The sequence below is a fragment of the Balearica regulorum genome, chromosome Z, assembly GCF_011004875.1.
Source record: "Balearica regulorum gibbericeps isolate bBalReg1 chromosome Z, bBalReg1.pri, whole genome shotgun sequence".
Taxonomy (NCBI): Eukaryota; Metazoa; Chordata; class Aves; order Gruiformes; family Gruidae; genus Balearica; species Balearica regulorum.
The window spans coordinates 61,456,647-61,470,830 of NC_046220.1; the positions used below are offsets into that span (position 1 = coordinate 61,456,647).

General features: G+C 37.6%; 1 protein-coding gene across 2 annotated transcripts in view; it reads left to right on the top strand.

The window, feature by feature from the left end:
• JMY (junction mediating and regulatory protein, p53 cofactor) overlaps positions 1–14,184 on the top strand; it is a 70,472-nt gene that overhangs the window by 27,031 nt on the left and 29,257 nt on the right. For both annotated transcript variants that reach the window (XM_075739259.1, XM_075739260.1), the window contains exons 3-4: positions 5,908–6,058; positions 8,253–8,422. In XM_075739259.1, coding sequence (XP_075595374.1) covers positions 5,908–6,058; positions 8,253–8,422 — 321 coding nt within the window. The remainder of the gene's footprint in view (positions 1–5,907; positions 6,059–8,252; positions 8,423–14,184) is intronic.

A 14,184-nucleotide genomic window follows, 5' to 3' on the forward strand; every position in this document is an offset into this window, starting at 1 on the left:
TATGAAACATACCCTCTTGTAGTTATAGACTAGTGACTTATTGACTAGAATGTGATGAAAAATGTCTGGTAAAAAAAAAGCTAAGGTAGTACTCAGCAGAGAGACTGAAATGGTAATCTATGCTTATGCAAAATGGTTGGATTTGCAAATGAAGGTGATAAACTTTGCTGAACATACTGCTTTCTTGTTTGAGAAACTGGTATAATATGCTGAATTATGCTGTGGTAGTCTTTATAATCTCGAAGTCTGTTTCAGAAGGGTTATATGCCAGTCTCTGTTTACATTCTGAACTCCAGATTTATTATATGAACTCATAGCAAAACATTTTGCTGACTTAAAATCAGGGGTTTATGGGCTTTCTGAAAAAATACTGCTCTAAACAGGCAATCTGATGGAAGGCAGACTGGGAGTCTGAATCAGTGAGGAAACTGAAGTTTTGATATGAGGTTGCTGATTACAAAACTGTGAAATGTATCTCATCACTTAAATCTGCCTGTCTGCAAGGTGAATAGAGTAGAAAAGTGCTCTGGATGTTCAACTGCAAAACAGTTTAATAAGACTTGTGGAAAAATCTGATTATGTTTGAATGTGAAAAGGGTTTGGTTTGTGGTTTGTTTTCTTTTTTTAAAAAAAGTTCCCTTACAAAAGGCTGGATAATAGAACAGTAGGTGAGACTGTCAATAAATAAAAAGTAATGCGTGTGTAGAAAAGTGATGACAATCTCCAAAAGTATACATGCACATTTGTATGCATTTGATTAACTATTACTCTGAAGAAAAAGGTATGAGAATTATCTTGATGAGTTCTCTGAAAATAGCTTGCCATTCAACATTTTGAAAAAGGAAAGAAAGGTTTTGAATTATTAAGGGCAAAAAGCCAAACGGAAGCAAAATAGAAACAACATCACACCCTTGTATATATCCATGGTATACTTGCATCTTGAATGCTGCAGTTTTAGTTTCTCCCTCTCAAAAGCATACTGTAGGATCAGAATAGTTACTGGATGGTAGTGAGGATAGTAAAGTTATTTCCCTGCAAACAGTGTCAGTGCAAGGACAGAGTAAATGAATCAGATTGCCTTACTTTGCAAAGCATGAGATTCATGTAAGAAGAAAGAGATATGAATGATAAGGGGAAGAAAATATTGAATGATTTCTTACAGTCTTTCTCATAATAAAAGAAAAATGTGCCCCTCAATGAACTCGTGGTGCTTTAAAACAGCCTGCAAATAGAAGAAAAACAGTAAAACTCTTACTAAACACACCTCACGTGCTCTGTGGCAGTAATTTCCACAGTTTAACTGTGGACACTAAGCATGTACGTGTTCCAGAAAGAGACAGACTCATCAGTGGCTCTTAACAATGATTCAGATTAGCCATCAGCTCAGGAATCACAGAATAGAATCATAGAATGGTTTGGGTTGGAAGGGACCTCAAAGATCATCCAGTTCCAACCCCCCTGCCATGGGCAGAGACACCCTCCACTAGACCAGGTTGCCCAAAGCCCCATCCAGCCTGGCCTGGAACACTTCCAGGGATGGGGCATCCACAACCTCTCTGGGCAACTTGTTCCAGTGCCTCATCACCCTCACATGCAGAAATTTCTAACATCTGATCTAAATCTGCCCTCTTTCAGTTTAAATACATTACCCCTTGTCCTGTCACTACACTCCCTGATAAACAGTCCCTCCTCAGCTTTCCTGTAGGCCCCTTCAGGTACTGGAAGGCTGCTGTAAGGTCTCCCTGGAGCCTTCTCCAGGCTGAACAACCCCAACTCTCTCAGCCTGTCTTCATAGGAGGGGTGCTCCAGCCTTCTGATCATCTTTGTGGCCCTCCTCTGGACTCGCTCCAACAGCTCCATGTCTGTCTTGTACAGGGGACAGAGCTGGACACAGTACTCCAGGTGGGGTCTCACAAGAGCGGAGTAGAGGGGTGGGATCACCTCCCTCGACCTGCTGGTCATACCTCTTTTGATGCAGCCCAGGACAGGGTTGGCTTTCTGGGCTGCAAGCGCACACTGCCGGCTCATGCTGAGCTTCTCATCAATCAATACCCCCAAGTCCTTCTCCTAAGGATTGCTCTAAAGCCATTCTCCGCCCAGCCTATAGTCGTGCTTGGGATTGCGCTGACCCACGTGCAGGACCTTGCACTTGGCCTTGTGGAACTTCATGTGTTTCGCACGGGTCCACCTCTCCAGCCTGTCAAGGTCCCTCTGGATGGCATCCCTTCCCCCCAGTGTGTCAACCACACCGCACAGCTTGGTGTTGTCGGCAAACTTGCTGAGGGTGCACTCGATCCCACTGTCCATGTTGCTGACAAAGATGTTAAACAGTGCCGGTCACTGATCTCCACTTGGACATTGAGCCGTTGACCACAACTCTGAGTGCAACCATCCAGCCAATTCCTTATCCACCAAGTGGTCCATCCATTGAATCCATGTCTCTCCAATTAAGAGATGAGGATGTGATGCGGGACAGTGTCAAATGCCTTGCACAAGTCCAGGTAGATGATGTCTGTCGCTTTTTCCCTTGTCCACCAATGCTGTAACCCCATTGTAGAAGGCCACCAAATCTGTCAGGTATGATTTGTCCTTAGTGAAGCCATGTTGGCTGTCCCCAGTCACCTCCTTATTTTCCATGTGCCTGAGAGAGTCTCCAGGAGGATCTGCTCCTTGATCTTGCCAGGCACAGAGGTGAGACTGACCGGCCTGTAGTTCCCCAGGTCTTCCTTTTTTCCCTTTTTAAAAATGGTGGTTATGTTTCCCATTTTCCTGTCAGTGGGAACTTCACTGGACTGCCACAATTCCTCAAATATGACGGAGAGTGGCTTGGCCACCTCATCCACCAGTTCCCTCAGGACCCTTGGATGCATCTCATCAGGTCCCATGGACTTGTGCACCTTCAGGTTCCTTAGATATTCTCGAAGCCTCTAAGCTGTTTAGTAACAGAAGTTGGGAATTATCAATGCGTCCATGCCTTGTGGCTTTTTTCTTTTTTTTCTTTTTCTCCAAGTGCTAGTAGTAATTGCAGTTGGAAGGAAGGACCAGAACAGCCTTGGATCTGATCTGTGATTAGGGTATGGGGGGGGAAATGGTGTGGAAAGATGCAGAATCAGCATCCATTCAAAAAGACATCCTGATGGAACTCTGGAAGGATGTTAAACATGCACAAAATACTAAATTGTGTGTCCCTGCAAGGCTTAAAGGAGGGTGAAAACTGGACATGTATGATTTTTTCTTTTAGTGTTGGACCTAGGGAAGGAGAAGGAAGGAAGAGACTTTGATGTAATGTTATGCAGGCTGTGGAGGGCAAGGAAAGGGGCTTCAAAGACAGAAGAACTTGATCGTGAGAGTGTAAATTTTTCAAGTGCATGTTTACCTAAATCTGTAAGTAGATTGAAATCTAGTACCTTTTTCTCAGTAGTGTTCTGAAAAAACAGTCTTTGTAAGCTATCATGATGTTGGCTGACTTTCTACTGGATCTTGTAGGGCATTATTTGCAGTTGTTAGTTATTTTCAGTATCCCTATTCATGGTTACTTACATGTGTTTAATCTGATTTCTTCTTGTCTAATACTTGTGTCATTATTTTCCTTTTTTCAGTATATCCGTGTATAAAAATTGTTAAATATATTTGGTGAATTCTCAATGGATGTGCTTAACATTGTGTCTATTGTATATATTAAGCTTTTTTAACTGAAGATTTAAAAATCAACCCAATCCTTTTCATCCACAAATGGAATCTAGAACATCCGGAAACACTCAAGCCCACTTACTTTAACACTGAAACTCACTTGATTAAACAAAGTTTTCAAATAACTAGTAGAATATGTCTGATTAAAAAATACGTATTTTTTTTAAATAAAGCTTTTGTTTTCAAGGTTAACTTTGCTTTTTTTAGCCTGGAGCTCAGTCAATGAAGCTTAAATGTAAATAAAGTTTTTATGATGTACATGTGGATAAATAAGGAAGGCATAACTCAGGATGCACAATTTAGCCTTAATTCTGTCAATTAAAAATACTTGGTGGTTTTAATGCTCCTTTATATGGACATTTATGTGTCTGGGGAAAAAAACAGTTGAATAGTCCCAGTAGTTCCTCTTACTCTTGTCATAACCTTAATCTTTGATGTTTTTTCTCTTCCAAATACTGCTTAAGTTTTCAGCATTCTCCATAGCTCTGGAAAAAACATTCACCACTGCACTTTGCAGTACAATGCCATTATTGTTCAGTCTTCTTTCTGTATGTTGTAGCATCGTTTGCTTTTTAGTTTGTTACTTTATTTGCAGTCTTTGTCTTTGTTGAATTGTATGTGTTATTCTCCTGTATCTGATTAAGATAATTAGAACCCTTGTAGTTTGTATTGCTAGTTCCAGGCTCCAGATATTTTAAGGAATCAAGACCATCCAACATAAGTTAGTTTACATATATTGGCATTAAAGTCCATGTCAGGTTTTGTGACAATAAAATCAGTAAAACTGTAAAGCCCTTTTTACAGCTGAGTGCTTTCACTTAGTATATTTAGGGCTTTACATATGGAATTATTTTGGGAAATAGTGCTGGGTTTGTGTTACCAGCTGGGAGCATAGTTAAAATAAAACCTGTAAGACTAACTCTGAGAAGTCCCTGAACAGATGATGAAGCTGAAATGCATGCATTATTGCTAGTACATCCAGCAGGCTGTGGTTGCAATTGATTGTTTGGCCTCCTGGAATGTGTCGAAGGAAGGTAGCTGAGTGAGCTGAAACACTCCTTTATATGTGAAGCTGTTTCCTTTTTGTGTATTGCCACTGCCATCTGTAGTGTTTCCTCAACTTAATTCTTTTTGTTCTTATAATTAATCGACCTGGTGTTGTTACATCTCGTATTTTTCTCCTTTTCTGCCTATTACAAGTCCGTCTAGGAGAAGGATAACGAAGGGAGCTGGAGAGACGTGACAGATCCCTGCCTAAGCTATAATGTGACCCAGGCTAAGTCTATTTCTGTCAGTCTGGTCCATTCTTGTCCCAGCTGTCCAGTAAGAACCTGGGAAGTATTAAAGATCCTTGAGGACTATTTCTTTATTTAGGAGATGTATACTATATAAAACATATCAAAATCCTATAGTTGCAGGTAAACTTACTTTACTTCTTTTAAAACTCAACAACAATTTCTGAACTTTTCCAGAGAAGAATGTTTCCAGTAGAAGAGTCTTGCCTCTTACTCATTCTCACTTGCTCACATGCTAGATTAGTGACCTCCTTTCAGTTTGTTTCCTCTGAAGAACTAATTTGTTTTCCTTCAGAAACATATCCATGTGGTTTGGAAGTATATTCTTTTATGTTCTGTTACTCTGAAGCAATAGCTAATGGAAATAGATGTTTACGTGATGTGTTGAAGTTAATGGCTTCTGCTGTTTCTTCCTCTTTTTGTCTGCTTTCTGACAGCCATTTTTGTGAAAGCTGTCATAATTTTCTCAGTTTCAAAGCATTACCTGAAGTAAATCTTGCAAAACATGAAAGTGTTCAAAAGCTAATTTCATTGTCAGGAAAAGAAAATTATCTTAGCCAATTTTACCATGAGGCTTGGGTTCTTCTCAAAGACAATATAGAGGGGTTTTAGGAAGAATAGCTGGAATATTTTTTTTGAGAAAGTGATTACTAGAAAAGAAGCTGTAGATCGGTGATGTTATCTCTTTGTGAGATGAGAGGTTCTTCTGTTAGACCACACTTTCTCCAGAACTTTGCGTCCAAATGAGGAACTTCCAGACCAAAAAGTGAATTTGAGAAAATGTTAGAATAGAAGCCATGGTGATTTTTTGGTAGTTTTCTCTCCTATTTGTTTTTCTTTCTTATCCACCCTGAAACTGGTTGCTGTTGGCAAAATAGTAACAATTAATTGTGTTATTAATTATGGACTGATTCATTTTCAGATCTCAATAGAGAATGACTACCTAGGCCCTAGAAGAATTGAGAGTCTGCAAAAAGAAGATGCTGATTGGCAGAGAAAAGCCCACATGGCTGTGCTTTCTATTCAAGATCTTACAGTTAAATACTTTGAAATAACTGCTAAAACACAGAAAGGTAGTTATTTTCTGCTATCCTATTCATCAAATGAAAGATCTTTAAAAATTTATTTAATATTTATCATGTTCTGTATTGTACTGTAATTTATTTATTTTTTTCATCAGTCTTTGATGAGAAAAACACAGTTGTCATTCCCATTTGTTTTTATCTTCTGTGTCTATTCGAATGTTTCACAAATAAGTCTTTTCAGAACATCATCAGAAGTAAGCAGAATAGAAATTTTAGATAAAAGTTTCACAACCACTTTCTCAATGTGATTGTGTTAGCTGCACTGTACATTTGCAAAGGATTTAGGGACCATAGAGTCCCTGATGGATTCTGTCTTCTGTACTGGATATGGCAGACCACCATAGTAAGTGTTTATTACTTTTCAATTCATTTCCTTTTCCTGTCTCCCCTGCCTTTCAGTAATGTTTTTCATGGCTCTAAATATAAAGTAACAGCTCAGTATAACTACTCCGTGACAGCTGCTCTATTGTCCAGAAAGCTTCAGGGATCTAACCTTGGCATTTCTCTGCTTGAACAATACGGCAGTTTTACTGAAGAGTTGATGCCATAAAACCATGTCATATCACTTGTCATGTACATTTGCACTCTCATCCTTGTACCATTTTAATGTAAATAATCAGTTTATTAGGGCAAACATACCTCAGGATGTGGTTTCATGTCAGCTCTTTTAGTTTGACTGTGGGCTACCACTGATAGAGTTTATGTCCCACCGTCTTCCCTGCATGACTTCAGATTCCTGTTTCTTTGCCTTGGTGATAATGATTGTGCAACTAGATAAATGAGTTGTACCCTTGGGAGAAAATCTTTTTTGATGGGTAGGTTTCCTCTTATCTCCCTGCATGACTGCTAGATCTGCCTCAAGAGAAGCAGTCACTGCAAAATGATTCCTTTTGGGTGACAACCCAAGTTAAGTACCACATGAAACTCCACCTTATCTTGAGAAAGTGACTAAACCCATTCAAGCATGTTGGAATGAATTTAATTAGAGCAAATTGTAAATGTATTTAATCAGTTTAGTTGCTTTTCTAGTATGACAAAGGCAGCAACTAAAATACCCCATTAGTTGATCAAGAACATATACCTACAGTTATTTGTTGTTACAGTTATTTTTGATTTGTTCACATGATTTTTTTATGTACAGCAGTCAGGATGGAGGGGGGGGAACACTGGGAAATGAAATGCCTGGAGACTGTTTACAACCACAGACCTTTTGTATACAGGTTGCTTGCCTGTTTTGTTATGTTTGGGGGTTTTTTTGGCCTCCTGCTGATCACAGGGTGGTCTTACACACCAAAATACTAACAGATGGTAGAGGAAACATACATGAAATATAAGGGAATTTTTTATTATTAAAAGTAATATCTTGTAATATCTTCTAGGAGCTGGGGACTGAATGCTATCCCTTTGATTTCATGGCTAAGTGTACAGTATCATGTGATTGTTCTATATATTAAAAATGGTGAAAATCTCACGTGTGCCAGCCTAGATGATGTCTGGGACTCAAGAACAGAAAATCTGTATCAGGCAGGGGATCCCTGCTATGATGAAGTCTTCCCAAAAAGATTCTCATTCATCCCTGCATATTAAGATCAGATTATAATTTTAGTTAATTTGTATTAATTTTATGAAGTATTTTGAGTTAAAAGATGTTCTTTAATTTGGTAATCTTACAGAATTGCACTTGAGGTCAAGCTGAAATTTTTGTTTTAAATTGTAATTTTTTTTCACTCTACAGATTTGTTCAAACTTAAAACTGCACTATAGAAGTTATCAAGGAAAACTGGAGACTTTAGTAGCTGATAATTGGGGCTTTCAGAACTGGGGAAAAATTGAGATGCAGTTTAAGACCACATGGTAGTATTGATGAGATATTTTTATTAAGAATTCTGAACCAGTGATTCAAGTGTTCAGGTACTGTGTATTCAGAATGGTCCCTCTGTGGATAACAAAACCTGGCATTATAATGATAAGATTATCAACCAATAGCTAATTAGATTTTACATGAAGTACAGGAGTACTTGCATCCTGGATTTGAAGGTTAGTACTCCATAGAATGGCTGCTCTCTGCTAGGGGAACTTTGTATGCTTTTGGATACAAATGTGTGTGTTGTTTCTGCAGTAGAATTACTAGTGATCTGAGGATCAGACTGATAAGCTGTCTGCCTTTTCTCCCCTTTTGTAGCTGTGTACGATCGAATGCGAGCAGACCAGAAAAAATTTGGTAAGGCAGCATGGGCAGCAGCAGTGGAACGTATGGAAAAACTTCAGTATGCAGTTTCTAAGGAGACGCTGCAGTTGATGCGTGCTAAAGAAATCTGTTTGGAGCAGAAGAAACATGCACTGAAAGAGGAGGTAATTTTTCATACCAATTAATAGAAAAATAAAACATGCAGGGAAAAAAACCCCTAAAAACCACACACAAACCAAAACCCCACCAAAACCAAACCAAACCAAAACACAAAACCAACCTAGACTGGAAAGTCATTATTTTTCCACTTGTAATAATGAAAGTTTGTATTTAAACTTTTACTGCACTCTACCATGTTATACAAATGGAGTTACAACATAGGTGTAGTGGGTTTTGTGCCACTTACGTTTTCTGTTCATCTTTTCCTGGTTAGTCAACCAGGAAGACAGTTCTAACTGTTAATGTTTACAGTTATCCACTGAGATTAATAAAATGAAGAGAAGGGATAGAACAGAAATCCGCTACTATGTAATCTTCACACTTTAGGTCTCAGAGGCATGACTGCCTTTTTGGAATAGTTCTGACATTCCAGATGGAAGGTGTCTGAACAGTAGCAAATATGCAGATGACTACCTTGTTGTACTGTACTCTCTTTGTCTCTGCTTACTCTAGTTATGAAGGCAGTCTTCCAGAGGTGGTGTGCTAGCTACAGCTTTTCTGAGGAAAGAGTGCATGCATTAAACTGTGTTTAAATGTCTTGGCAGAAAAAAAGCACATTTATTGGGTTTTATGACACTTCCTCAAAAGAAGTGGTGCTACAAATCCTCTTTCAAAATTTGCTGTCATGTGGATATTTGGTGTTAAGAACTCTCTGTCATACTAATGTTAATTTACATTCTATCCAAACAGTTGCTTGTTTTTAGAGCACTTTTCAAATGTTTAAACAAAATTTGACTAAACTGGTGGCTCTGTTATGAAAAGGTTATCTGGAGAATTCACTACTTTAGCACTGTATAGATTGGTAGGTTTGTAAGCCTGACAGACTATATGCCTATTTTAGGAGCTTCTGTAGAAGACAGCTTGATGTGCAAGGAGAGGGAGTACTTGCAAGACCCAGAGCACGAAAAGAAAAAGTTCGCCCCATTTCAATGCTCTTTATATTTGGAAAGCCAAGAGTTGTCTGGAAGCCTAAGTTTATCAGGCTGCTGCCATCCTTAGCTAAGAGGTGGTGACAGAATCCAGCAGTACTAATTGGAAATATTATATTTAACATGTTCACATATTTGGGGCAGCCATGCATCATCTTTTGTATAGCACATCTTATTTTTTTCCCAGTGGAGACCTTCCATGAATTTTTGTTGACTGAGATCTCAATCTGGTAAATGAATGATTGATTGTTTTGATGTGCCAAAACATTAGAGGCTGCATAGGAAAAGAAGTTTGTTGCAGTATATTGGGGGATGAAGGGCTCTGAATTGAGAGGTTGGGGCTTTTGGGGACAGAGAGCTGAGGAACATCTGATGGGCATGCAGAGGCATTGTGCTTTGGGATGGTATATTACAAGGTATAGAGAGCTTGGGGTCAAAACATGGTGATGGGGACATATGAGGACCAAGTTCTGTTCTGAAACATCTCTTTTTTTTTGGCTTTGAGAATGTAATAGCCCTAAGTACGCAAAGTTGGATGTGACAAACATGACTGGGAATCCCATATTGGAGAAGGAGGGTTGCAGTCTTATCATAAAGAAAATATTTGGTGTTTATGTTAGTTGGTGTGTTTGGAAAAGGTGATGGTAAAAAGAAGAAAACAACAAAAACAACAAATGAAAATGTGGTACATTTTCTCCTGTAAGCTTAGGAAGTGAAGACCTTCTTGCTGTACTTAGATAAATAAACTTGCTTTCACTGAGTAGGAGGAGGAGATGGGAAATAATATACTTGTTTTTCATGGACTTAATTCCCTCTTCTCAAAATCTAAACCAACCCTGCTGATTGATTTTTAAGACTGATAGTAAAAATGTCCCTGTTTCTGTAGTTTTCATTTAGTATTAATCAAGCACTTGTTTGTTCCCTAAAATGTGTTGACACTGTAAATATCTGGAAAGCTACTATGTTTTCCAAGTTACCATGATATGAAAATCACCTGGTTAGGTGATTAGGTTGAATATATTTTTTTTTTATTTGACAACTGAAAATGTTAACCCTATGATTATATGTACTTTTTTAAAAAATTGAATAACTACACAAATTATATATTGCGGTTTTTTTATTTTCCTGATTTGTTCCTCTTAAGTGCTATCTGTTGTTCTGAATTTTGTTTGAGGGGAGTGAAAACTTTCCTTTTGAGGTAAATCAGAGCTTGCTTTCGTGGACTGGTTGCCAAGTCTTGTCCTTATGACAGTAAACAGAAACATTAAATCAGAGTAAGAATCCTTTGTAATTCTGTAAGTATGTAAAATAGTTTGGACAAATGGGAGTGAGTGACTGGACACTTGTCCAACAAGTCCCGTCTTGCCTATATAGGATTCAGTAACTAGTGTTCTCTTTTTTGCTTTTAGAAGTGTACAGTTCAGTTCTAAAGATACATTTCAAAAACAAATTTTAATTTACATTAGAAATGTTCTGTGATGTTTTCATAAAATCGTATTCCAACAAAGTACTGCTTGTTTTTTTAAGAATGTTTTTCGTAAAATATTTACAATATTTTCATAATTCTGAGAGTACTTTCCTTTCCTGTACATTGAGTCTGAATCAAAGATATATTTGCTTCCAGTGACTCTGAGTGTTTAAGCATATCTTGCATTTCATGACTGTCATTTTACTTTGGCCTGAGTTGGATACATCAGCAAAAATAAGACTTTCATTAAGGATTCTATTCAAGAAGGCATGAATAGCTATTTCTGGAAAATTAATCTTCTTTCTGTAAGAATTGGACAGTGATTTTGGTACAGATGCAACATAATATTTTTTCAGAAAAGTATGTTTCACCTTGGTAGCTTTTATTGTATCTTTTTTAAACCTTTTCTTTCTGTCACAACTTTCTGGAAAGGCTAAGAAACTAAAATAGGGAAAACTTTAAATATTTATTCAAACGTATTTAAATTACTATTTTTAATAACAGATTAAGAATGCTTTTGGCTTCTTTGCTTTCACTGTTCAAATTGGCAAACTAGAATTGGTCAAAAAAATGACAATTTTATTTTTTTGCATTCTGTAGACAAAACTTAGAGTCAGGCTTTTAATAGCGCAGTGGGACATTATTAGAAAATTAGTCATTAACAATGATAACCTACTTTGAACTCAATAGTTATTAAAGCCCACATAAGTTCTTTTGAAATCCCATTATTAGAACAGATTTTTTTTTTCTTTTTTAATTTTTTTTCTCCAGAGAATGACTGGGTAATCTATTTTAAAAAGTATTAAAGAGGGCAAACCCCAGCATTTGAAGAGACCTTTTTTGTTTGAAGCATTTTGTGCATCACTGACATTTGGTCTCATTTGCTGAGAGAAAGAAAAAAATTAGGTATTTATGGTCACTTGAAACAGACTCACTGCACTGTTAGAAAATCAGAACTAAAATACCCTTTGTGGCAAATCATTTAGCTACTGTTTTCTAGGCAAGAAAGATAAAAAGAGGATATTCCTTTAAAAATATTAAAATACTAGAGAAACTAATTTAGCAGGGTTTGAGTTGAGGATTAAGAAAGAAAGTATGACCATTCAGAGCAAAGACAAGATCTGACAGTTTACGAGGACACCATGTTCAGCAGGTTGTCTATGCATTTTTGAACATTTAGTCTTGGAAAAAAAAGTCAAAGCAAATTTATAAAAACAGTGGTACACCCTTTTCATGGGGAAAAGATGTTTCTTTTAGTGTCTGAAATTTTTGTTATTGCCCAGGATACTAATTGTGAGTTATCCTCTTAACCTTATTTTGTTATATTATTATATCCTGTAGTATCATGGCCTGATGATAGTTGACTCCTGATATTTCACTGGGTGGAGGAATAATCTGTTCCACAAGTAGCTAGGTTTGGGTGAGAACTTGCCTTTTATCAGTGGTCAGAGTACTCAGTGTTTCCCTTAAAATAATTTAGAAATTCTTTGAAATTATTTTCTGTTGGTTTTTAGGGTGACCTTCCATATTCACACTTAAAGACCCGAGATTTTTTTCTCTGAATTTTACTCCCTTCTGAGATTTCTCAGACAACAGTGATGAACTAAAATGAATACTTGAACTAGAGAACAGTCAGGATTCACATCAGGTGGATTGAAACATGACTCTGTATTCTAGTTGAACAGTGACAGATTATTTAAAAGGCTGGATAACAGAAAATTTAATAATAGCTATTAATATGTATTGCTAGAGAAAAGTGAACTGCAGGTTAATTACTTTTTAAATGACAGCAGATGAGAGTGACCATGATTTTATAACCTGGTAGCAACGCGAGTGAGCCACCAATGCTACAGGTTTGTACAGCAGCAAATGCTCTCCAGTCTGTCAAATCAGGTATTTCCAGCAAAGGGAGAAGTGTTAGTGGCACTGCACATGGATTTGTGAGATTTCTTCTACATCTTTCTTCCACATGTTTCTGATCACCCAAGAAAGATCACCTCTAACTGGAGCAGTTGCAGGCAGGGCTACTGCAATGATGCAAGGAATGGCAAGTCTATTTTACAAGAGGAGTTGAAGTTGTTTTGACAAATAAAGTGGAGATGAATCAAAATTGTTCTCCACAAAATTAGGGGAATAGAGTCTAGTAGCCCACCTGTAGGGCCTGTTGTGATAGGACACGGGGTAATGGTTTCCAGCTAAAGGAGGGTAGATTCAAACTAGATAGAAGGAAGAAATTTTTTATGATGAGGGTGGTGAAGCACTAGAAGATGTGGCCCACAGAGGCAGTAGATGCCCCATCTCTGGAAATACTCAAGGTCAAGTTGGATGGGGCTCTGAGCAACCTGATCTAGTTGAAGATGTCCCTGCTTAGTGCAGGGGCAGGGGGTTGGACTAGATGATCTTTAAATGTCCCTTCCAACCCAAACCATTCTGTGATTCTATGAAAAATACTAATGGAAATAAATCCTAGTCAAGAGCAATGTGTGTTGCTGTTCAGTACAGGCACAAGAACAAATTGTATTATCTGGTTGTGCATACCTTGGAAATAGAGAAGAAGTTTTCTGGCAGTTAGGAGGGAGTATCTGGAACAGACTTCCAAAACGAATAACAAGCACAGAGTTTTGTGGGAAGCTTTTTGTTTTGTTTTTGTTTTTACAAAAGCAGAATAAGAACAACAATAACAACATGGAAATTATTTTAAGAACTCAGTTATGAAAGCAGTTAATTTTACATTTGTCCGAAAGCATTCCATGGTGGTAGAAAGCTGGATTTGATGGCCCTTTCTTCTGTATTCCATGTTTGGCTATTTTGCTATTAATTCTGTCATCTATCCATTTAGTATGTGTATTCATAGTTCTTGTTAGAGGCTCTCTCTTTTAACCTGTTATATCTTTATTACCAATGTATGGGTTTACAGATAATTTATTTCTGCCTTAGAACTATTGAGAAACCTGAATTCCTGCTTAAGTTCTTTACTTAGTATGAATGAGACAACAAAGACCGTAAACACTGTTACTTGATTTAGGGACAGAGAGATTAAATTATTTGCTTGAGCTGATGCAGGAAGTTGTGGCATAGCAGGAAACTGAACTCAGATCTCCTCAGTTCTATTTCTTCGTGCAACTGCAAAATGTTTCTTTCCTCTAAGATACTCACATTAAAGTTCTTCGTGTTTCTTTCACTGTGTTGATCAGCCTGAGACCTACCAAGGATGCAGCCAATTACTAGTAAAGATTAGAGAGCAACTTGTAACATTAAGAGTTGAACCACTCTTAAATTTTTAACAAAAAATGCCGAAATTTTCCCAAGA